Source organism: Delphinus delphis, chromosome 20, assembly GCF_949987515.2.
Source record: "Delphinus delphis chromosome 20, mDelDel1.2, whole genome shotgun sequence".
Classification (NCBI taxonomy): domain Eukaryota; kingdom Metazoa; phylum Chordata; class Mammalia; order Artiodactyla; family Delphinidae; genus Delphinus; species Delphinus delphis.
Window position 1 is genome coordinate 18,195,233 of NC_082702.1, and position 22,949 is coordinate 18,218,181.

A 22,949-nucleotide genomic window follows, 5' to 3' on the forward strand; every position below is an offset into this window, starting at 1 on the left:
TCTTGCTACAATTAATGAACTGTGAGGTGGGGGAGAGCAGAGTGGGTAAATGCCCAGAAGGACAGCAAAGACACAGTTACTGCTTCCAGCCATACAGTCACTGATGGGCCTGAGGGCTGTGCTACTTCATTCACATCACATCCTTTGAAACAGCATCTGCCTTTTTAATCCCTTTGTTTTTCACAGCAGCCCACCTTGGGGAAGTCTGTTTTGGACTGTACATATCCAGCAGCATGCGGACAGAAGACAAAATTGTACATCCCAATGTACACAGTACCCTGTAGCTGAAAAAGCTACAAGTGAATGAAAAACTACAAGTCATTTCAATATTCTTAGGTTAGAGACATCCATGGTGAAGCTTTTTAAATAAGGTAGTATTATCTTGCAGTACAAAGGATAACACCACTATATCTGTTTTGTAAAGTCACATTAATTTTCTTAGCATGGGACATACACATTGAGTTAGACAGCTAGCACATGCATGAGCACATGCTATGTTTACAACGCCATTTACAACTGCTCAAAAAAAATATGAACTACTTAGGGATACACTTAACAAGACATGGACAGGATCTGTATGCTGGAAATCACAAAATGATGAAAAAAGTCAGAGTGCGTAAATACTTAGGTGTATCAGATCATGAAGACTCAACCTAGTAAAGATGTTATTTCTCCCCAGATTGACCTACAGTATTTTTTTGTTTTTGTTTTTGTTTTTTGCGGTACGCGGGCCTCTCACTGCTGTGGCCTCTCCCGTCGTGGAGCACAGGCTCCGGACGCGCAGGCTCAGAGGCCATGGCTCACGGGCCCAGCTGCTCCACGGCATGTGGGATCTTCCCGGACCAGGGCACGAACCCGTGTCCCCTGCATCGTCAGGCAGACTCTCAACCACTGCGCCACCAGGGAAGCCCTGATCTACAGGTTTAATGCAGTTCCTATCAAAATCCTAACAAAGTTTTTGTAGACATAGACAACCTTATTTTAAAATTTATATGGAAAGGTGCAGGCCCTAAAATATCTAAAACGATCCTGCAATGAAGAATAAATTAGGATCACTCTACCCAATATTAAGGCTAACTATGTAGCTACAGTAATCAAGACAGTGTGGCCCTGGTGGAGGGACAGACACACAGATCACTGGGACAGAACAGAGAACCCAGAAATAGACCCACACATATATAGTCAACTGAGGTCTGACAACAAGCCGGTGGGGGAAGGACGGCCTTTTCAACAAACAGTGCTGGAGCAAGTGGACATCTTCAGCCAAAAAAATGAACCTCAACATAAACTCACACCCTGTACAAAAATTAACTCAAAATGGATCACAGACTTAACCGTAAAATGTAAAATTATAAAACTTTTAGAAAAGAACAGGAGGAAATCTTTGGAACCCGGGGCTAAGCAAAGAGTTCTTAGACTTGACACCCAAAGCATGATCCATAAAGAGCAAATGGATAAGTTGGACTTTAAATTGTAAACTTGTCCTGTGGAAACCCATGCAAAGAAGCTATACAGGCAGATTACAGACTAAAAGAAAATACCTGGGCTTCCCTGGTGGCACAGTGGTTGAGAGTCCGCCTGCCGATGCAGGGGGCACGGGTTCGTGCCCTGGTCTGGGAAGATCCCACATGCCGCGGAGCAGCTGGGCCCGTGAGCCATGGCCGCTGGGCCTGCGCATCCGTAGCCTGTGCTCCGCAGCGGGAGAGGCCACGGCGGTGGGAGGCCCGCGTACCGCAAAAAAAAAAAAAAGAAAATACCTGCAAGCCACATGTCTGACAAAGGGCCAGAATCTAGAATATAAAGCACTTTCAAAACTCGCTAGTAAAGAAAGAAAACAAACCAATAAGAAAATGGGCAAAGAGAATGAAGAGACATTTCATTGAGGAGCATTTAGATATGGCAAATAAGCACATGAAAGGATGTTCAAGGTCACCACCCATCAGGGAAATGCAAATTATAGCCACAGTGAGATAACACTATGCGCCTATCAGAATGGCTAAAATCAAAATTAGTGAAAAGTGACACCACCAAATGCTGGTGAGGATGTGGGGAACTTGGTTCACTCATCCATTGCTGGTGGGAATATAAAAGCCACTATGGAAAACAGTGTTTGTCGTCAATTCCTTATAAAGCTAGCCATAGAATTGCCATGTAATTACCATATGATTCAGCAATTGCATTCCTGGGCATTTATCTTAGAGGAATGGAAACTTATATTCTCACAAAAACCTGTAAACAAATGTACACAGCGACTTTATTTGCAGTATCCGTGAACTGGAAACAACCCACGTGTCCTTCAGTGGGTGAACTGCCAAACAAAGTATGGCAGGGGCATGCCACGGGGCACTGTTCAGCGATAAAGAATAAACCGTTGATTACATGCAACACCTGGAATCAGGACATTTGGTAGTCTCCTGTTTTTGGCTTTGTGAATAAAGCAACTGTGAACATTTGTGTACAGTCCTTTGTGTAAATATATTTTTACTTGGGTAATTACCTAGGAGTATAATTGCTGGATTATGCAGGAGGTATATGTTATCTTGAAATGACCAGTTTTCCTCAGTGATTGTAGCATTTTTCATTCCCGCCAGCAGGGTGTGAGAATTCTAGTTGCCCCAAATCCCGGTGAACACTTGGTATTTTGACTTTTTAACTTTAGCCATTCTGGTAAGTGTGCAGTGCTATTTCCTCATGTTCTTCCCTTCTACTTCTTCATCTGCTTGTTTTTGATTTTTGAAGTATAGTTTATATACAGTAAAATTCACCCTTTAAATTTAGCATAGCTTTTTAAAGAGATAACATTTTTAATCATCGAAAAGTGAACTAGATAACCCAAGTATTAATCCTTGATCAATCACAGAAAACATTGACATATTAATTCCACTATCAAATATATGATTCAACATTACAATTTAATGTTTGTTTTTAGTTCTACTGGTTTGTTTTGTTTGCCCTCTTAATTACTGATGGACTGTTCTTATCTCCTCATGATTGGTTTTAAAACCATTGTGAATAAAAGGGAAGTTCCATGATAAAAATGAAGGTGAACTTCAGAGATAAGTAGCAAACAGTTTTCTGAGGTTTGACAAACGAATGTGTAACCACCAGCACAGTAAAAATATAGACTATCTCTATCACCCAAATATTCTTTCCTGCCCCGTTGAAGTTTGCCATATTGCATGTTGCATCCCCTGACCATCACCGACCTGCTTTCTGACCCTTTGGTTTTGTGATTCCTGATTTTGATTTGCATTTCTCTGAAAACTACGGATGTTATCTTATATGCTCATTGACCGACCATTCAACCGTCTTCTTTTGTGAAATCTTTTCACATCTTTTGCCTATTTTTTTTTCCTTTTGCCTGTTTTTTTTTTAAAAGTTGGATTGTCTTATTGAGTTGTAAGAGTTTGTTTTGTTTTGCTTTTAAGTTCTTTTTGGTACAAGTCCTTTGTCAGATACACATATTTGCAAACATTTTTCTGCCCTTCTATGACTTGCCTTTTCATTTTCTTACTTGCCTCATGCGAAGAGCAAACATTAAACATTTTTATTAAGTCAGTTTATCAAACTTTTTTTATGGCTTTTGCTTTTTGTGTCTTATCTAAGAAATCTTTGCGTATCCCAATGTTGCAAAGATTTTCTTTTGTGTTTACTTCAAGAAGTTTAATAGTTGTAGCTTTTACATTTAGGTCTGTGATGCATTTTAGTGTTTGTGTTTGGTGTGAGGTAAGGGTTGATGGGCAGTTTTCCCATATGTGGATGTCCAGTTGTTTCAGCACCATCTGTCAAACAGACTTTGCCTTCCCCGTTCAATTGCCATGGCATAAAACGGTATCATTGTAGGGGACTTGCTTTCTTGAAAACAGAAGTTAATCCTTCGATGTATCATACCTTTCTAAAGTAGTAATTCACCTGTGGGCAACCCGATTCAGGATGCCGCTGTGATTCCAGATTTTACAGAGGGGCTGTGAGGGACAGATGGCTTCAGTTCCTTCAGCCGGGTTCCTTAAGTACTAACAACATTTCCGTTTCCACATTCTGTACTTATTAGAAGCTGGCAAAGATTCCTGCCAGTGGGCTTGGTGTGAATGTGACCAGCCAGGATGGTTCCTCCCCACTGCACGTTGCTGCCCTGCATGGTCGGGCAGACCTCCTTCTCCTCCTCGTGAAGCACGGTGCCAGTGTGGGGGCCAGAGACGCAAAGCAGGCCGTCCCACTCCACCTGGCCTGCCAGAAGGGCCACTTCCAGGTATGGGTCCTGGCTCTTGCGCAGCGTGTATAGGGTTAGAACCTCACTTGGCAGGAGTGCTGCCGAGGGAAGAGTTTGCTTACCGGCCCAGAGGATGGGCCCATTTCCTTCCTCCCAGCGCCGAGATTCTGAGATGCACACGGTAGGACCACTCAGCAACAGAACACAGAACCCTGGGGCTTCTGGGAGTGGAGCCAACCCCCCTCCCACTGGCATTCACGTCTGGCAGCACAGAGGCTGTCATTCTGATTCTGACCCCAGCCGAGAGCTGTCTCTCTGATTCTTGGGTGTTGGTCATCTGTGCCAAACAGTTCAGTATCTATTTTTTCATTTTTCCTTATTAGTTCCACTGTAAGGTTTTTAAAGCTAGGAATCATGTTTTGGGTAATGCCTAGCATTAGTTTTCTAACATGTGAAACTGGAGTAATAATTACAGCTCTCCACAGAGGAGACGGAATGATTAAATGAAAAACACGCGTGCCTAGTACACCACCTCCACACACACAAGACCCTCAGCAAATGTTAATCCCTCCCCTTTCACTGGTCTGCTTTCTCCTGAGGGTCAGACATGGATCTAAGAGTCTTCTAGATAAGCTTACAGAAAAGTCAAAAGAATAGCAAGTTAGATGATCTCTCCCTGCAAATTTTAATTAAAGTTGAACACTTTTCTTCTCCGACCTAGGTGGTGAAATGTCTACTAGATTCTAATGCAAAACCCAATAAAAAGGATATAAGTGGAAACACACCCCTCCTTTATGCTTGTTCCAGAGGCCACCACGAAGTTGCGGCACTGTTGCTGCAGGTAAGGACCCCCTCGCCCCCAGCCCAGGAGCTGCTGACACGGCTTGGTGACGGGCATCCCGCCACGTGGCGGGCCTCTGGCAGCGCACTGGGGAGGGGCGGGGAGGGAGGCCGCTTGGCTTTTGCTTTAAGCTAGCCCTGGGGTGGGGAGCTTTGCAGTAATGGGGTCTCAGCGTCCGAGCTGCATCAGGGATGCAGAGTTAAGGACTGAGACGCCGCTTTTGCTAAGGTTTGGATCTTGCCTCATTTAACCAGGTCAGTTGAATTGTCACCTGCAGTGTGAGCTGAATGTCCTTTTATGTCACTGCTCCTTTTTGCCTCTCTTGATAAAGGGTATATGTGTTGACTGTAGAATTTTTAAAAGTAGAGAGAAACCCAACTTTTCCATAACCCTGTTTCTCAAAGGCAACTAACTTTGGTGACTTCTTAAAAATGTGCATAGTTTAGATCACTATTGTTTTCTATCTTGTTTTAACTTAACATAGAAAACTGTTTATTTTATTTAATTTTTATAATTAATTAATTTTATTATTTATTTATTTATTTTTGGCTGTGTTGGGTCTTCGTTGCTGTGCGCGGGCTTTCTCTAGTTGCCGCGAGCGGGGGAGCTACTCTTCATTGCGGTGCGCAGGCTTCTCATTGCGGTGGCCTCTCCTGTTGCGGAGCACAGGCTCTAGGAGGGCAGGCTCAGTAGTTGTGGCTGGCGGGCTCTAGAGCGCAGGCTCAGTAGTTGTGGCACACGGGCTTAGTTGCTCCGCGGCATGTGGAATCTTCCTGGACCAGGGCTCAAACCCACGTCCCCTGCATCGGCAGGCAGATTCTTAACCACTGGACCACCAGGGAAGTCCGAAAATTGTTTATTAAAACCTCAGTTTTTAGTGGTTGCATAATTATGGATGTACCATGGTCTTTTTTTTTTTAACTGTTTCTGCTCAATACATTTAGGTGACTTATTTTTTTTCCTGTTATAATGATAAATGCTGCCATGAATATCTTTGTACATAAATCTTTTCTCCTCAGTATTACTTTTACTCCTAACATCTTAAGAAGAATTTCCGACATACAGAAAGTTGAAAGAATGTTATAGGGCACACCCATATAGGTACCACATCGATTCAACATTCCTTCTGATTGTGCCGTTTCTCTCTCTAGCATGGGGCCTCCATTAATGCTTCTAACAATAAGGGCAACACAGCACTGCACGAGGCTGTGATAGAGAAGCACGTCTTCGTGGTGGAGCTGCTTCTGCTTCATGGAGCATCAGTTCAGGTCTTGAACAAGAGGCAGTGCACAGCTATAGACTGTGCTGAACAGGTAGGTGGGAGCGCTTCACTGCTGAGAGCATCCCAGGCTCCCTTACAGCTCACGGGGATCCCCTGTGTTTAAACCAGATCTGAAAGAGCAGTAGTCAGACCTCTGACTTGCCGTGCCAGGCTGAGTAGGTGTGCTGGAAGTCTGCGAGTGTAGCTGCATCCCTGGTCCTTGGTCACCTGATCAGAGGCGGCCTGCTGGGGCAGTTTTCAAAGGCCTGGTTAGAGGTGCCCCCTACCCACCACAGGCCTCGGCGCCTCTGGCACACAGTCCAGCAGTTAGGTACTCGCGGGGAAGAGCAGGTTGACACAGCATCCTGGTCTCACCCTCCCTGCACTGGGAATATGCCTGTGGTCCTAGCAGCACGAGGGAGGGAGTGTGTGCAGTTAGCGAACAAACCTTGAGTTCTGTAAGGAGAAGTATGATGTGCGGTTTACTACCCTCCCAGTGCGTGGATGTGCGCCATGGAGAAATGGTGAGGAAATAGGAGGAGACTAAAGGAGGGACCTCTTTACTGTTCCTCTTTCCATGTTGAATCTTTATCTAGTTTCCTACTCAGGTAGACAACTACTAGGCTGTTAAATGACACCACTGACATATTAAAGTCACCATAAATCCAACCTACTTATAGGCTAAGTATATTAATTTCTAATTTTCAGTTGTGTTTCTTAACAGAATTGAAAAATTTTATACTTTCAATTTAGCACTTTCTCAAATGATGAATATCTTTTATTGAGCACTTACTATGTGCTGGGCGCTTGATAACCTCATGATAACTCTACAGTAATAGATCCTGTTCTTGTCAACCCAGTTGCACAGAGCAGTGAAACACGGGCCCAGAATACCACCTAGTAGAGGGCAGAGCCAGCCCCCAAATGCAGTGCTGTTCTTCACCACTAGGCTTTATGGCCTCAAAGTTTTGTCTGTAGCTGCTTCGTAGCTTTTCTGCCCAGCCATGCCAACACTGACATTTAGATCAAAACCAGGCAATAACCTGCTGAGAAAGCATACAAAACGTTACTGTTACCTTTTTCCTTTCACATTGTAGAATTCAAAAATAATGGAATTGCTTCAGGTAGTACCAAGCTGTGTGGCCACGTTAGATGATGTTGGAGAAACAGACCACAACGAGTACGTTACTGTCAAGATCAGGAAAAAATGTAAGAACTCACATCCTTTCTGTAATTCTCAACTTGGGTTTATTTGGAAGTTCATGAGTCGTTGGTTGCTGGTTTTCACTTAATTGTAAATGTAAAACAATTATAATCATGACTGGGGGTGGGATATAGGCACCAAAGAAATGCACGTTATATCCTGTTTCATCCGTCCTGTAACATACATTTCATCCAGAAATGTACGTAATATCCTTTTCCATCCATTGTTTGGATACTGGTTTTCTGCTTGATTGTGATGTTCCCTAAAGAGGTAAGATGGACACTCTGGGCATTACCCTGAAGGTCAGGCCTCTACTCGCCAACCAGGGAGGAGGAACCACCTCTGGTAGTTTCTTTCATGTCTCATGTTCTGAATCCAGGCCTTTTTCTCAGCACTTCCTGGACACCTGGGGTAAATGCTACCTTTAAAGAATTCTTTGTTAATCTGCAGGTGTACAGAGGTAGATGGTCATTAGAACAGCAGCTGCTAAACAGGAGTGGGGCTGAAGTATTTTCCTCTTTTTAAAAAGTTGTTCCAGTTTAGATGGGGTCCTTGTTCAACTTTTTAAAAAACTGCAGTTGTAGTTTGCAATGCAGTAATGTGAATAAGCCCATTCACACATCTGGATAATCCTGAGGCTGTCTCACCCTAGTTGGCTGTGCCTGGGGAATATCAGTGTGTTAAGGATTTATCTTTGTTTCATGGGGGTTCACACAGTAATAAATAGGTATCTACTAATACGTTTCTGTAATCAAATGCAGTGCTTAAGTTCCTAAATTTTGTTAGACTTTAACAAAAAGAAGGTTGAAAGTTTGCATCTGTGCTATAATTTTTAAACAATTCTGAAACTAGTTTGGAAGTTTTCAGATGTTTATCCTTTTATCTACAGGGAACTCCAAAATGTATGACCTACCAGATGAACCTTTTACAAGACAGTTTTACTTTGTCCACTCAGTTGGTCAGTTTAAGTGAGTATAAGATTCGAGTTGATTTCTGTGCTTTTGACCTTAGCTTTACTTACAGCTCAAGCAGGTTATATGCAGCTTTAATGGGTTATAAATAAATCTGCACTCATCAAATGCTGCCGCCTCGTGGCCAACCAGAGTATTTCGCACCACTATCCCTAACGTTTATTTTAGTTTGTTTTGGGTTTCAGGGGAAGGACCTCAAGGGAGATTATGGCAAGAGATAGAAGTGTCCCTAATTTTGCTGAAGATTCTTTGCATGAGGTGAGTTATTAAACACTGGCTTATAATCTTACTTTTTCAAGCCTGAATTTTTCAAAACGAATCCATGGTAAACACATTTCTCATTTCATTATTCCCTTCACTGATAAGAGTTACTAACAATTAAAATGAGTTCCTTAGTGGCATGGTCACTTATTGTTATATTTAATAATGCGTTTCTGAGCTGAGAAAGGAAAGTGAAGAAAAAGTGGGGACTAGTTGTATTGCATGGAAAGATGCTGCAGTTTACAGTGTGCATACCTGATGAACTCTGTCACATTTTCCTGTGGAAGCAAATTCACTAATGTGTTAATCACTAATGTAAGGAAGAAAACACATTTGTATATAGATGGGTAAAAAACTTCAAGTATGGTGTAAAGTTGCTCGTATAGACAACTCTGTATGTGGCCGTCTTCCTATAGCACTGTTTAATTCTCCTGCTTTACATTCTGTGGTGTTTTTAGGTGGCCCTTCTCTGAACACATGGCTTGGCTTGGCTTTTTTTTTAATTGAAATATAGCTGATTTACACTGTTGTGTTAGTTTCTAGTGTACAGCAAAGTGATTCAGTTACGTATTCTTTTTCACGTTTTTTCCACTATAGTTTATTACAAGATATTGAATATAGTTCCCTGTGCTATACAGTAGGACCGTGTTGAAACACGGCTTTTCTTATTGCAGCTTGCCAATATAATATATGCCTTATTTATGAGAAATCGAATTTATGGTATGTGTGGCATAGGCTTGTTGGAACAAATACACTGAAGTTCTAAATCTTTTAGAGAATTAGTGATTTTTGTTAAGATGACTCATTTTGATTTCATAGTTAATCTTCCATGGCTTTGCTAATAGACCTGCTGCTGGCTGGGAAACCTGCAAACTTTGAAATCTGCCTGGGTTCAATCAAGTGTTAGCGTTCCCCTTGATTGCTGGGGGACTTAAGGCAGATTGCTTAACTTTTGCTGATCCTGTTTCCTCAGCTGTATGTAAAATGGGGATAACAATAGTACACACTTGTTAGAGTTGTAAAGATTAAACGTGAAAACATGTAAAGCGTTTACATTGTGTCTGATACATGGAGTGCGCAAATGTCATACTTTCACCGCAGGGATGTTAAGAGTTGAAATTATGCCTGGAAAGTACTGAGCACATTGGATGGCACATAGAAGCACTCTATGGGAGCTGTTATTATGTGGGTTGTTTCAAGTATAGCACAAATGTGAACTGTTTGAATCATACCTTTTCTTTAGCCAGGGAGGCAAAGAGTCACTCGGAAGCAGAATAACCTGCCAGACCAGAGCAGCTCTCAGACAGCTGACAAAGGAAACGATGGTCAGCCGGAGAGGCCTGGACCGAGACAAACTGCTCCCGGACAAAGGCGAATGCTCCGTAGACACATAGTCAATGATGCGGTTGTACCCAAGGGCCCAGAGACTGCTGGCAACCTGACCGCTCCCCAAGAGGCTAGCATTTCCCAATCTTAATAGTAATAAGGAATTATCTACTGCCAAGAAGTGAGTCCTCAACAAGAAGATGCCAAGCCTGAGTACAGCTTAGAACTAAACGAACTTACTGTTTGTCTTGAGAGAAAAGCAGAAAGGTCCTGAAAGCTTTTCTGTGGCAGATGGAAAGAATGCAACAACAAAAAGCTATCACCATCTCTTTCCTCTTCAAAGCTAATGGATACACTTGAAAAGGAATGGACAAAAGTTCCAGTAGTGTCCAGATCCTTAAGACGCTTCTTCTTATGTATTAGGGTTCCTTGGTTACAGTGAGGTTTCATCACCAGATTCTGACCTCCTTCTACTGAAAGGTGCTAGACCTCTGGGATGTGTATAAACTTGCAAACCACAGCTAAAAGAATTCCTCCCTCTGCGATAAGCTGAAGAAAAGCAATTTAGGTTTCATGGTACCGTGGAGGCCGGGCGGAAATGTTGCATTGGAATGAAGGAGATAGGACCTGAAAAATGTCCCTTTGCAAGCAACACTTGAACCCAAAGATGCCTAAATGCCATTTTGATGCTCATTTTAGTTGAAAGGACACATATGACATGTTCTACACTATGTATGTGGGGAAAGTTGGGTATAATTTTTCTTCTAAAAAATTAAGTACAGATAATTGATCACTGCACTTATACACCTGTAGCAGTGTCTCTGGGAAAATCCCTTTCCATTAAGAGCCTCCCTTAAATGTCACACCTGATGGATGGTTCCTGAACTAGACAGTAGACTTGGCACACCTTTTCTTAGTCTTTTGATTCAAAAGATTCAAAACTTACAGCACAAACTAGGTCAAAGTTACCTTAAATTAGAATTTATTACCATTTATTCCTTTTTATAAATTTCTATAGCTTATACTCATTTTTTTGTTATCAATTGGTCTAGAGCTGCAAACATGGGTTTGTCCAGAGTACATTTTCAAACAACTTTGTAATAGGAAAATGGTTCTGTGCACGTTCTTGGAAACACTTGCGTATGTACAGAAGGGAGGGGCTGATTATTTTTCTACAAAGTAATTTATGATTTTTAATTTTCTAATGTGCCTTGGACATGTGCCAAATGATGGAAAAGAAACAGTAAACTTTATGATTCTTGAGCGTGTCACGGTGTACTTTTTTGAGTTTGTTTTGCTAGGGAGGTGTGTTTCTCAGCCTTTCTGCTGTGAACATGTGCTTTGTATATGGAAAAATCTTCCCCCATTGGATGGAGATACATTTTATTTTTCAGTTATAGATGTAAGTACGACTGAAGCATGTAAACTGGATCATCCGGAGAGCATTACCCATGTACCCTGAGTAGGGCTGACCTAATCCAGTAAGCCTGGTGTCTAGGGCCCCCACAAGGATGTTTGAATTTCCTTTAACATCAGAAGAGCAAAACCGAATATAATACAGCTTCTTAGCCCAAACAGGAAACAAGCACTGTTGCTTTGTAAGTTTCTTTGTTCTATTTTTACTCCTTTCCCCCACTTTTAATCAAAACCACCTCATTGACTTAAGTTGCTGTGCTTCTCTACCATCCTAATTAAGAAACTTGACCCTACGCGGCTTATCAGCACCGCCATTTCCAAGGTTCAAATACATACATTTGACACCACCGAATTTTGGGGGTGATGCAATATAATATTGAAAACTTTCACATATACCCCCAATTAATTTCTAACAATTGTCCTGGCTGGTAGAATTGTCAAATGAGGAGCCAGGTTCATGGAAATAATAAGGGGGCTAATTTGTTTGCACCGTCAGAGCTGGTGGATCAGGCCCTGGCTGGCAGTGTCACCTGAATTGGCAGATTCCGGCTCAGCGTGCCCTTCATCTGGAGATGTAAATGCCACGAATGGGACTGTCAGTCTTAGGGGAGAAGATTCCTCTTGAGCTACTTTGGTAATCAGCAGGGTGAGCAATCTGAAGTGATTACCTCAATGATTTTTAAAAACACTTGTGTTTTTCTCCAGTTACTTTCCCACTTAAACATAAATTTGCCAATTCAGACATTGGTAATGCCCAAATTTCTGTTTCGTGTAAGAATGTTCTGAATTCAAAGTTAAATTAGAAAGCTGAGAATAACCACCCCCCCACCCCGTGGACGGAAACGTACTCCACCCCCTTGATGCAGTCAAGAACCTCTATCCTTGTACAGAGTCATTTTCCATTCTCGCGTACCTCTGAAGGATGGGAGGTTGACAATCTTTAAACACATTCACATTGGCAGCTCCATCAGGACAGTGGTTATTCTGCAAGAGAAAGTGTGTAGCAACTTGCTGAGAATTGTCTAGTCTCCCTCCAGCATTTCTATGTAAATGAGACATAAAACATATGTACCTGTAACTGGGATTTTTTTTTTTCAAAATCCTTGATCAGATTTTACTTTTGATGATTTACTGTTACTCTGAAAAATTTTTGATGTTCTTAATGGTTCTACTCATTCGTTTATTCAGGAATACTAGACACTTTATTCTAACACTGACTTTCTTCAGCATCTATGGTTACAAATTTCAAGTCTCAAACATAGTAAAATCTCAAATACAGTTTAAACATGTATCAGCAGTGTGCTAGCTGAAGCAGAGATTGGGATTGTAAACCACATTGCCCATCACTTTCCTGCTGCTAATCCTATTCATCTCATGAAATGTTATGAACTTCCTCCAGGGTTAGGCCTCCCAGGACTAAGACATCTATCTACAAGGTTACACCAAACAGCTCACTTGAGAGTTCAGTTTATTTATTTATTTTTGGCTGTGCTGTGTGGCTTGCGGGATCTTAGTTCCCTGACCAGAGATTGAACCCGGGCCACCGCAGTGAAAGTGCCGAGTCCTAGGCACTGGACTGCCAGGGAACTTCCTAGAGTTAAGTTTACGATTTAAATTTATGAGCAGTTTTTCATAACCTGGTGGGAGTAAAGCACAATATAAGAGATGACATTTTTAAAAAATATATTTATTTGGTTGCGCTGGGTCTTAGTTGCAGCAGGCGGGCTCCTTAGTTGTGGCAGGTGAACTCTTAGTTGCAGCATGCATGTGGGACCTAGTTTCCTGACCAGGGATTGAACCCGGGCCCCCTGCATTGGGAGCATGGAGTCGTAACCACTGCGCCACCAGGGAAGTCCCAAGGGATGACATTTAAGTTACCGGCAACCTTATCAGTGAAGACCCAGAACATTTCTACCAAAATGTTTAACCACTAAACTGTCTCAACTGGATCTGAATCATTATAAATCATTTCTCTTACAAACATGTTTACTAATATTGAAGTATATTACCAGCATGTCTCAGTTATTTTGGTAATTTTTTTCCAATGGATGTATCCTCTAGTTACAGAGGTTGTTTGGATAGGGGTCATATTTGTTAGATAATTTAGTCTCAATGCCTTTGAAAAGCATATTATAAATGAAACCGAAGCTAGGAATTTTCCCACATTAAATGTAAGTACTATCTTCAGGAAGAAAAATAGCTTACCTGCTTTCAGAACCTATGTCTTGGAAATATTAAAGTTGACTCAGCTTAATCCATGAGTCTTAAATCCCATGATGTTTCTGGACACTGCTATCTTCTTTTTACTGAAGATGATTGAGCACCTTCTATTTCTGCTAAGGCTACTTTCCCACCTAACACTAATGTCACAATTACAAAGGATATATTCATGCTGCTACACATGTTCAAAAGCTTTTGATAGGAAAGGAAAAAATTGAAAATGCAGGTCTTCTGTTCATTCTGCTATGGTTTTAAAACAAGTCTGTCCAAATTGTTTTATTTTGCATAACAAGTTTATTTTTAAAAGGCATATAGACAGTAAACAAAGTAAACATCCCATCGAGATCTGAACTTCAGCCAAGTGTTTTATCTGTCCTAGAATTGCTCCATTAAGTTCCAGTCTCTAGACGTCTTAAATTCAATAATCGTCATCTTCATCAGAGTCCATTACTTTTCTTCTGCTGAACTGGGGGGAAAATTAAATAAGTATCATAACATGTTTCACAAAGCATAACTCAGATTTTCTGAGAACACAAATTTCTACCTACTACAGGGAGACATTTCTGTCTGTCTTTAAAACAACTTAGTGTTTCAAAACAATAGAAGAGCCTTGAAAATTAGGCCCTCAATATATGCAGCCTTTCTCCCCAAACTTCCCTGTGTTATAAAATGAAAATGTCTATGGGCTGAAACATGTTTGATACAGTACATGCAGATGCAACGCTTATTTAAAATATCAATCTTTCTTTTGCCGTATGCATTTGGGGAAACTTACTTTAACTGTTGTTTTCTTTTCTGTTTGTTGGCTTACTTTTTCGAGGATTTCTATTAAACCTTGTTCTGATACCTAGGATAACCATAGAGAAAAACAGTATTTTTTTAAAACAAAGAATTGACCTCAGCAGATTGCATGGTTTTAGTCCTTCCGGGGTGCGGGGTAGAGGTCAAGAGGCAAGGAGAGTGGGACAGCAGGCTGAAGCCACTGACTATAACTCTTGGTTTAAGTTCCACATAAAATCTGCTCTGCTAGTCTTCATTTGAGGGAGGAAAAGTATCCATCAGTTAGCTTCCTCGAAAAATACAAAATTAACAGGTACTTAAGAACACCTTCATCACCACTGGCAGACAGTGACAACCACCTACACCACTGTGTTAAGTGTCAGGGACGGAGATACACCATCTCTGCCCCTGAAACCTTGAGAAGCTTAAAAGCAGGAGATGAGTCACTCAAAAAAGGTGAAGCAGTCATTGTCTCTTCCACACACATTCTCAGTGTAAGGGGTTCAGGGCGGGCTGACCCCTGTAGGCTGCGGTGGCGGCAGAGGGCTTCCCAGTGCAGGTGGGGCAGGTGGGGCTCATCTGGGTCTTGAAGCAGGTCAGGGATGCAGAATATACCCATCATGGCATTACAGCAACACACATAATAGCCAGGAATTTTAGCACCTCTTCATTTGCAAAACAAGCGTAACTTTACCTGTTTTAATTAGTATTACTGACAAACCTTGTTTCCAGTGTAGAAGCACTTAGAACTAACTAAACAATGAGTTATCTTTTAGGAAGGATGGTAGATACAACTATTCTCTCCTTTAAAAATTGCTTCAACAAGAATTCTGCAACCAGAAAGAGATAAAACTGACCTTCTGAAAATGTTTTGATAAAGTAGGTAACAACAGTTTAAAACTGCCTCAAGGCAGTCCAAGCTTACCTTCCCACTTAGTTGTCCATACCGTGCCATCTGTATAAGGTAATTCTCTACTGCTTTAGTTTTCTCAGGCTTTACAAGTGCTAAGTTACTTACTAAAAAGGAAAAAAAAAAAGTCTATATACACACATACACAAAGAAGTCAGAACTAAATGCACTTATATTATACCTTGAAACTAAGCACTGACACTTCCAAAGCCCTTCAGATTTATTCATGTCTTGAGACTAGCAAGGTAGATACGGCAGATGCTATTGTTACTCCTCTTAAAAACGAGGAAAACTTGAGTTCAGCTGTGTCAGTCTCAGTCAAGACCACACAGAGGTCGTGGCAGAGCCTAGATTAAACTTGGGTCCTCAGATTCTAAGCTCCATGCTTAAAAAAGAAAAAGCACTATTGCCCTCTGAAAAGCAATTTATATACTACTACACATATATAATCATAGTGATTCATCTAGGCCTGCCTCTTCTAAGCTGGGCTTCAAGTTACAATACAGAAGATACTGGTTCATTCTGATGGATCACTTAATATGTTTTTCTACATGGTTTTTATGAAAAATTTTATTATGAAAAAACAAACACTAAAATGGAGAATACAGGCATATCTCATTTTATTGAGCTTCACAGATACTGTGTTTTTCACAAATGAAGGTTTGTGGCAACCCAGCTTGGAGCCGGTCTGTTGGCATCATTTTTCCAATAGCATTTGCTCACTTCATGTCTTTGTGTCACATTTTGGTAATTCTCACAATATTTTTGAACTATTATTATTCTTATATATGTTATGGTGATCTGTGATCAGTGATTTTTGATGTTATTGCAAAAAGATCGTGACTTGCTGAAGGCTCAGATGATGATTAACATTTTTTAGCAATAAGGTGTTTTTTTTGCAATAAGGTATTTTTAAATTAAGGTATGTACACTGTTTTTTTTAGACATAAGGCTATTGCACACTTAATAGACTACAGTATAGTATAAACTTAACTTTTATATGCGTTGGAAAACTAAAAAATTTGTGTGACTCGCTCTACTGTGGTGGTCAGGAACCAAAGCTGCAGTATCCCCCAAGGTCTGCCTGTACAATAACCAGAGCCCCCAATCACCCGTGTCATCTACCAGCCAACATTTTGTGACGGACTCGATTTAAGAGTTGTTTCCTATAAATTTTACCTAATACAGTCGTCCCTTTGTACCTGCAAGGACCCCCTGAGGATGCCAAAATCCGAGGATGCTCAAGCCCTTATATGAAATGGTGTAGTACTATCAGCCCTCTGTATCTGTGGATTCTGACTCCACGGACACAGAGGGCCGACTGTATGCACGTGGAGATCATCTCATTGGTAGGAGAGAATGGAGCTGGTACTTCTAATAATGATTTAAGTACATTTCTTTAGGTTTATAAACTTAACATTTCTTACAAATAATCTGTATCTCACGTTTTAAGGTTAAACAAATATTTAATCTAGAGATAGCAACAATTTCATATATATCTCCCCATTCAAATAACTCAAGCCAATTTTATGGAAATAAAGAAAACTGAAGATGCTTACATCGGGCCCGGGCTGACTGATCCAGAACTTGGGCTAAGATACTGTTCCTCATTTCTGCTTCCCTACAACAAAAACAGGTCAAGCAAAATTAGAACTAAGCTGTCAGCATTCCTGTTGAACACAGAAAAATGTAACGAGTCCACTCTTACACTCAAAGGCCAGCATTATATTTTGTGAGTGTATATCTTTATATTTTGTGAGGTTGAAAGGTAAAACTTCACATTTTCCTAATCAGAGTGGAGTTTCAGTTCAACCACGATTATAAACATTTATTAAGTACCTAGTGAGAGGTGCTAGAAATTTATAGTGAGATTTCAGGCAATTACAAGGACCAAGTGATTAATCCCTGTAATTTTCTTAGAGATAAAGAAGCTGAGGTCCATGGAGGAAATGTTAAGGAGACACAGGTAACTTGTGGCCAAGGTAGGACAAGATCCCATATTTCCAGACTCTCAGTTCTAGTTTTTGGGTTGGGAGGGGAGTTAAATTATAACTCTGCTTCTAGCCTTGCATCTTCCTACCTATCCAAGTAGGAACTATTTCAAGTTCACAGGATAGTGGTTTCAAACTTTATTTAAGCAGAAATTGTTTTTCAAATGAAGCCCTTCAAGGAACTTAATACGTAACACAGACAAAAGCAGAGATTCTTTGGCTGAATTCGAAGGGGAGCTCGGGCTGGCTGTGCCTACTAACTGCCCCCATCTGAGGAGCTCTGGGGCTCACGGAACACAACTGAAGCCCACTTCCATAGGCCATTTCCTTATCACTCCTGAGTACTGCAACCCTGCCACGAACTATGACTACATTTCACTAAATCTAAGAGGCCAGAGTAGAAAACACACCATAGTATTCTGTATCTCCAAGAATGAAAAACACCCTAGATGAGGTGTCTAATAGGAGACCCTCACTCATAGCTGGGGTTTCATCCCAGAGCAACATCCTCAATACACGGTAAACAAGAAATAAACCCGCTATGCAGAAAGGAACAGCAAGGAAGTGTGCGTGCAATGACCTTAGCCCTGAGTGAAGAAAAAAGTGTCTCTGAGAATTTGAACTTCAAGCTGTAGTCTTGCAGGTTTGCTGTTTGAATTCACAGCACCAGTGTGGAGAAAGGGGGAACCTCAAGCAGTGAATTTTTTTTTTTTTTTTTTTTGCTGTACGCGGGCCTCTCACCGTTGCGGCCTCTCCCGTTGCGGAGCACAGGCTTCGGACGCGCAGGCTCAGCGGCCATGGCTCACAGGCCCAGCCGCTCCGTGGCACGTGGGATCTTCCCGGACCGGGGCACGAACCCATGTCCCCTGCATCGGCAGGCGGACTCTCAACCACTGCGCCATCAGGGAAGCCCTCAAGCAGTGAATTTTAAGAGGTCTCAGGTTAGAAATGACCCACGTGATGGCAGAATAAAAAGTAAATCCTCTTTGGAAGAATCCAGGACAAGAGCAATCAATTATGAGACATTCGAATGTCAGATATGTTAGAATGTGAAAAATGCACTTCTTATAATCAGTGAAATTCACGCAGTAGTTTTATTTTCTTCTTAGCACTATCCCAGGTGCTTACCAGCTGTCTTCTCCCTCTAATGTAAGCTACGCAAGGGCAGGAACCTTCTCCACCTTGCCTATTTCTGTAGACACAACACAGTGCCTGACCGAGAGCAGGTGCTCAGTATTCGCTGGATGAACGAATGAGTTAAAAGGTAGCCCTGGGAGGTATGGGGTGGGGGGGGAGGGGGGGCCATGGGGAGTTTAATAGGCATAGTTTCAGATTTGCAAGATGAAAAAGTTCTAGAGATTAATTGCACAACAATGAGAATATAGTTCATATGACTGAATCATACTCTTAAAAAGAGTTAAGATGGTAAATTTTATCTTATGTGGGTTTTTTTTGAATCTGTTATTAAAAAAAGGTAGCGTGATGGGGGAACTAGGCATTCATTCAATAAACCTGCCAAGTGTGAGGTGCTCTGTGATATTCTGGGATAAAATACCATTGAGAATAGAATGACAGTTAATACTATTGAGCACTTACTAAATGTGAAGCACTGTACCCCTGCGATCCTCACCACATACCTGTGAGGTAGTCTTATGATTATGTTGGTTTTAAGGTAATCACAGTTTAGCAGAGAAACATCTATCAGTAGTTGCAATACAAAGTAATGAGTAATGTGGGATTCCATACATGTTTATTTAACAAACATAATAACAGTGATGATGATTTCTGGAAAAATCACTATGCCAGGAAGATCTTTAAGAGTCACGCACCTATTAAGGTGACTAAAATAAAAAAAAATTTGGTGAAACCATCCTTCAGAAAGTTCAGAGTTCCCACAGACACAGAGAACAGACCAAGAGATCGGTGTTGGGAGGTGGGCCAAATGAGTGCAGATTATCAGAAAAGTATAAACTTCCAGTTATACATAAGTCATGGGGATGAATGTCCAGCATGGTGACTACAGTTAATAATACTATACTGCATGTCTGAAAGTTGCCAACAGAGTAGATCTTAAAAGTTCTCATCACGCGAAAAGAAGTTTGCAAGTACGTGTGGTCATGGATGTTAACTAGACCTATTGTAGGGATCATTTCACAATATGTACAAATATGGAATAATTATGCTGTACACCTGAAACTTACGTTGTATGTCAAGTACTCCTTAATTAAAAAAAAAAGAGCCACTACATTAAAAACAAAAAACAGTTCAGAGTTCCAGCCCGTACCTTTGCTTCGCTTCCTGTTGTGCTACATCGCCAGGGTCCTGAAAAAACAATTTTATCTTTTAGTAATTTCACAGAGGAAAAAAACAGGAACTCCTATTTTCTTTCTGATACCTAACAGGCTCCTGCAGTGGTAGAGACGGCTTACCAGATAATTCAAAGCCGGGCCTCACAAAAGTCAAACTGATAGTTTCCACTTACTACAACGTTTTGATAAGCTGCTAACATCACAATCTAAGAGAATGTTTTAGAATACAAACAACCATTAGAGAGAAGAGTCCTTGCTCTACGAAACCGTGTTTTACGTGGTAAGAATAATTTCTGTAAAAGAAAATGTGCTTCGGTATTGGGGACACTGAAGATTCAAACAGCCCTTCCTTCCAGACCATCCCACTCCACCCCTAACACATTACTCCCTTCCTCTTTGCAGTAGAGCCCTTACTTGAGCGTTTTAGCTACGGGATTAGTTTAGTGCCTGGCCGTCCCCGGGACTGTCAACTCCATCAGGCGATGTTCCCCGCTGTACCCTCAGCACCTGGCACACAGCAGACCCTTAGGTCGGAACAATTAAATTCTAGAAAACATTCGGCAGGAATGCTAGTCGAAGCAGGCTAGATCCACGAGCTAAAGGCACCGAGAGACCCGAGGGGCTGAGAATTCTGTTTGGGACCAATGCCTGCCCGGACGAGAACCAGCCCCTGCCCAGGCGAGGCCCGCGCCCGACCCGCCCAGGGCAGCACATGGTCCGCTGGCCGCCCGAGACCCCGCGCACTGGGGAGAGGAGCCGAGCCTGCTCAGAAGCGACCAGGAGGCCACCGGCGGCGGAGGCGGGGTCCTCGGCCGCGGGGATAGCTGGGGCGTCGGCGCCTGGAGCCTCCGCCCGGGGCCGCGCCTTCCACCTCGGGTGAAGGCGGCGCCCCTCAGGGGACGGGCCTGGCGGGGGGTGGGCGCGCTCACCCCGTGCTTGGCCTGTAGCTCGGCCAACCTGTGCTTCCTCAGCGCCTCGAGCTCCTCCTCCGCCATGGTGCGACCGTCCGGAGCGAGCAGCCGCGGCCACGCTCTAGCCCACTCGAGAGACCGCTAGCAGCCCCTCAGCGCGCGCGCCACCCTCCCCACTGCGCAGGCGCCCGCAGCTCCCAGGCATCACCAATCCAGCCCGGAGCCGCGCCGCGCGCCCCAGCCAGGGTGCGGGGAGAGGCCCGATTCCGCGATCGCTGGCCGCGGCTTGCGGGGAAGAACCGCCGCGCGGAGCCTTCCGGACTTCGGTTCCACCTCCCCGCTGCAAATCTGTGCTCTGCGCGCGCGGCCGCCAGCCGGGCAAAGATCTGGCTGCGTGTGGGAAAAGATAGTAACCTGGAAACAGGCCATCCTCAACAAGTATAATGCTAGGTAAAATTTGTTGGTGGCCTGTAATGTGCTGGGCTCATGTTGTCTTCATTTACAGATGAGGATCCGGGCGCTTAGAAACGCTAAGCGGAGTGATGGAAATGTTCTAAAACTGGATGGTGGTGATAGTTGCACAATTTTAAAATTTGTTCAGAAATATTAAATTGTACCCTTAAAGTGGGTTGGGGGTGGGGCTGGAGCAAATAGAGACTCTGGTCATCCTGCCGTTACGAAGCCAAGTTAAAACAAACTTGGAGGCTGAGAGTCGGAATCAGATGGGCCTTTCCTCAGAGGTTGGCTTGGGGGCTGTGGGATGTGGTGTGAACTCCGGGACACTACACACACACACACACACACAGACACACAGACACACACACACACACACACACACACACACACACACACGCTGTCCTGGGGCGCGCGCGCGCGCACTCACACACACACACACACACACACACGCTGTCCTGGGGTGAATTCCCTGGTGGTGTGTGTTGGCCGGAATGTCAGCTCCCTAACCCTGTGTCATGCATGTGCTGACTTTTCAGTTGTGACAAAATATAAAATTTACCACTTTAACCATTTTGAGTTCACAGTTAAGTAGTTTTAAATGCGTTCACCTTGTGCAATCTCTAGGACTCTCTTCATCTTGTAAAACTAAAACTGTGCCCTATCCCCCCTTTCCACCAGCCCTTGAACCATTCTTTGTGTCTCTGAATTTGCCTGTTATAGGTACCTATACAAGTGGAATCATACAACGTTTGTCCTTTTGTGACTAGCCTACTTCATTTAGCATAATGTCTTCAAGATTCATCCGTGTGACACCGACCAGGGTTCTTGGCCTTCCCCAATCCATAGAAATTGATCAGAGGCTAGACAAGAAATTCAGGCAAGACTTTACTGGGGCCCCTGCTGCAGCAGCCGGGAGCAAGAACAAGTAACAGGTTCCCTTGTTCACTCCCTGGGGCTGATGAGCTTGTTCCTAATATGGGGTAAGGGTAGCGGTGTGTCCAGGGGTCGGGCCAGAGGGGAGACTTCGGTGTTTTGCCCACCCCTTTGGTGGTGTTGACTGCAGGAGGCATGCACAGCACCCTGCTTATGCTCCCGACACCCTGTTTTTGCACCCAGCTCTTCAGAAGTGGCAGTTGGGTTTTTTGGTCTCTTTGTACCTTGTCCAGAATTTGCCCCAAATGCACATGTGCACAGTTATTTTTAGTCCCTATAGCTTCTTTGTATTTTGTTGCTTGAGGAGAGGTTTGTCCTGGTGCAAGCACTGCAGCGAAGGTTCCTAGGTCCCAGCCTGTCTCACATACTGTTGCGTGTGTCAGAATTTCTTTCCTATTTAATAACATTTCTCTCTCATATATATATATATATATATATAATATATATATAATATATAATATATATAACCACATTTTGTTTATCCATTCATCACTTGGGTTTTTTCCTCTTTTTTAAAAAAATATTAATTTATTTTTATTTTTTTATTTATTTTTGGCTGCTTTGGGTCTTTATTGCTGCGCACGGGCTTTCTCTAGTTGTGGGGTGCAGGGACTACTCTTCACTGCAGTGTGCGGGCTTTGCATTGCGGTGGCTTCTCTTGTCAGAGAGCACAGGCTCTAGGCGCGCGGGCTTCAATAGTTGTGGCACACAGGCTCAGTAGTTGTGGCTCGCGGGATCTAGAGCGCAGGCTCAGTAGTTGTGGCACACGGGCTTAGTTGCTCCACAGCATGTGGGATCTTCCCAGGCCAGGGCTCGAACCCGTGTCCCCTGCATTGGCGGGCAGTTTGTTAACCACTGCGCCACCAGGGCAGCCCCGGGTTGTTTTCTGTTTTTGGCTCTCCTGAATAATGCTGCTATGAACATTGATGTATAAATATCTCTTTCAATT

At 42.8% G+C, this 22,949-nt stretch overlaps 2 protein-coding genes and 1 long non-coding RNA gene across 12 annotated transcripts in view; 2 read left to right on the plus strand and 1 right to left on the minus strand.

Annotated features, from left to right (window-relative positions):
- Window positions 1-11,342, plus strand: part of ANKRD27 (ankyrin repeat domain 27) — a 53,740-nt gene extending 42,398 nt beyond the window's left edge. For 7 of the 10 annotated variants that reach the window (XM_069540235.1, XM_060000361.1, XM_069540238.1 and 4 more), the window contains 7 exons: window positions 4,052-4,249; window positions 4,932-5,051; window positions 6,203-6,364; window positions 7,410-7,521; window positions 8,406-8,484; window positions 8,673-8,745; window positions 9,992-11,342. In XM_069540235.1, the coding sequence (XP_069396336.1) occupies window positions 4,052-4,249; window positions 4,932-5,051; window positions 6,203-6,364; window positions 7,410-7,521; window positions 8,406-8,484; window positions 8,673-8,745; window positions 9,992-10,225 (978 nt within the window). In that variant the 3' untranslated portion in view covers window positions 10,226-11,342. Of the gene's footprint in view, window positions 1-4,051; window positions 4,250-4,931; window positions 5,052-6,202; window positions 6,365-7,409; window positions 7,522-8,405; window positions 8,485-8,655; window positions 8,746-9,991 lie in introns of all 10 variants that reach the window. The other 3 variants (XM_069540236.1, XM_069540237.1, XM_069540239.1) reach the window with 3 other exon arrangements.
- A 2,622-nt stretch (window positions 11,343-13,964) lies between these two features.
- Window positions 13,965-20,815, minus strand: PDCD5 (programmed cell death 5). Its single transcript, XM_059999871.1, has 6 exons — window positions 20,630-20,815; window positions 19,676-19,713; window positions 16,960-17,021; window positions 15,416-15,507; window positions 14,486-14,557; window positions 13,965-14,176 (listed from the first exon to the last, which is right to left on the minus strand). Exons 1-6 carry the CDS (start codon window positions 20,693-20,695, stop codon window positions 14,129-14,131), a joined length of 378 nt encoding a protein of 125 aa, XP_059855854.1. The 5' UTR covers window positions 20,696-20,815; the 3' UTR covers window positions 13,965-14,128.
- Window positions 20,816-20,922: 107 nt separating this feature from the next.
- LOC132416494 (uncharacterized) overlaps window positions 20,923-22,949 on the plus strand; it is an 86,030-nt gene continuing 84,003 nt past the window's right edge. The window contains exon 1 of the long non-coding RNA XR_009517614.1: window positions 20,923-21,061. This is a non-coding gene — a long non-coding RNA (uncharacterized lncRNA). The remainder of the gene's footprint in view (window positions 21,062-22,949) is intronic.

Coding starts and splice junctions, on each gene's coding strand:
- PDCD5 (XM_059999871.1), bottom strand. CDS start 20,695: ATGGCGGAGGAGGAGCTCGAGGCGCTGAGGAAGCACAGGTTGGCCGAG. Junction 19,714..20,629: donor AGCTACAGGCCAAGCACGGG/GTGAGCGCGCCC, acceptor TTGTTTTTTCAG/GACCCTGGCGATGTAGCACA. Junction 17,022..19,675: donor CAACAGGAAGCGAAGCAAAG/GTACGGGCTGGA, acceptor TTTTTGTTGTAG/GGAAGCAGAAATGAGGAACA.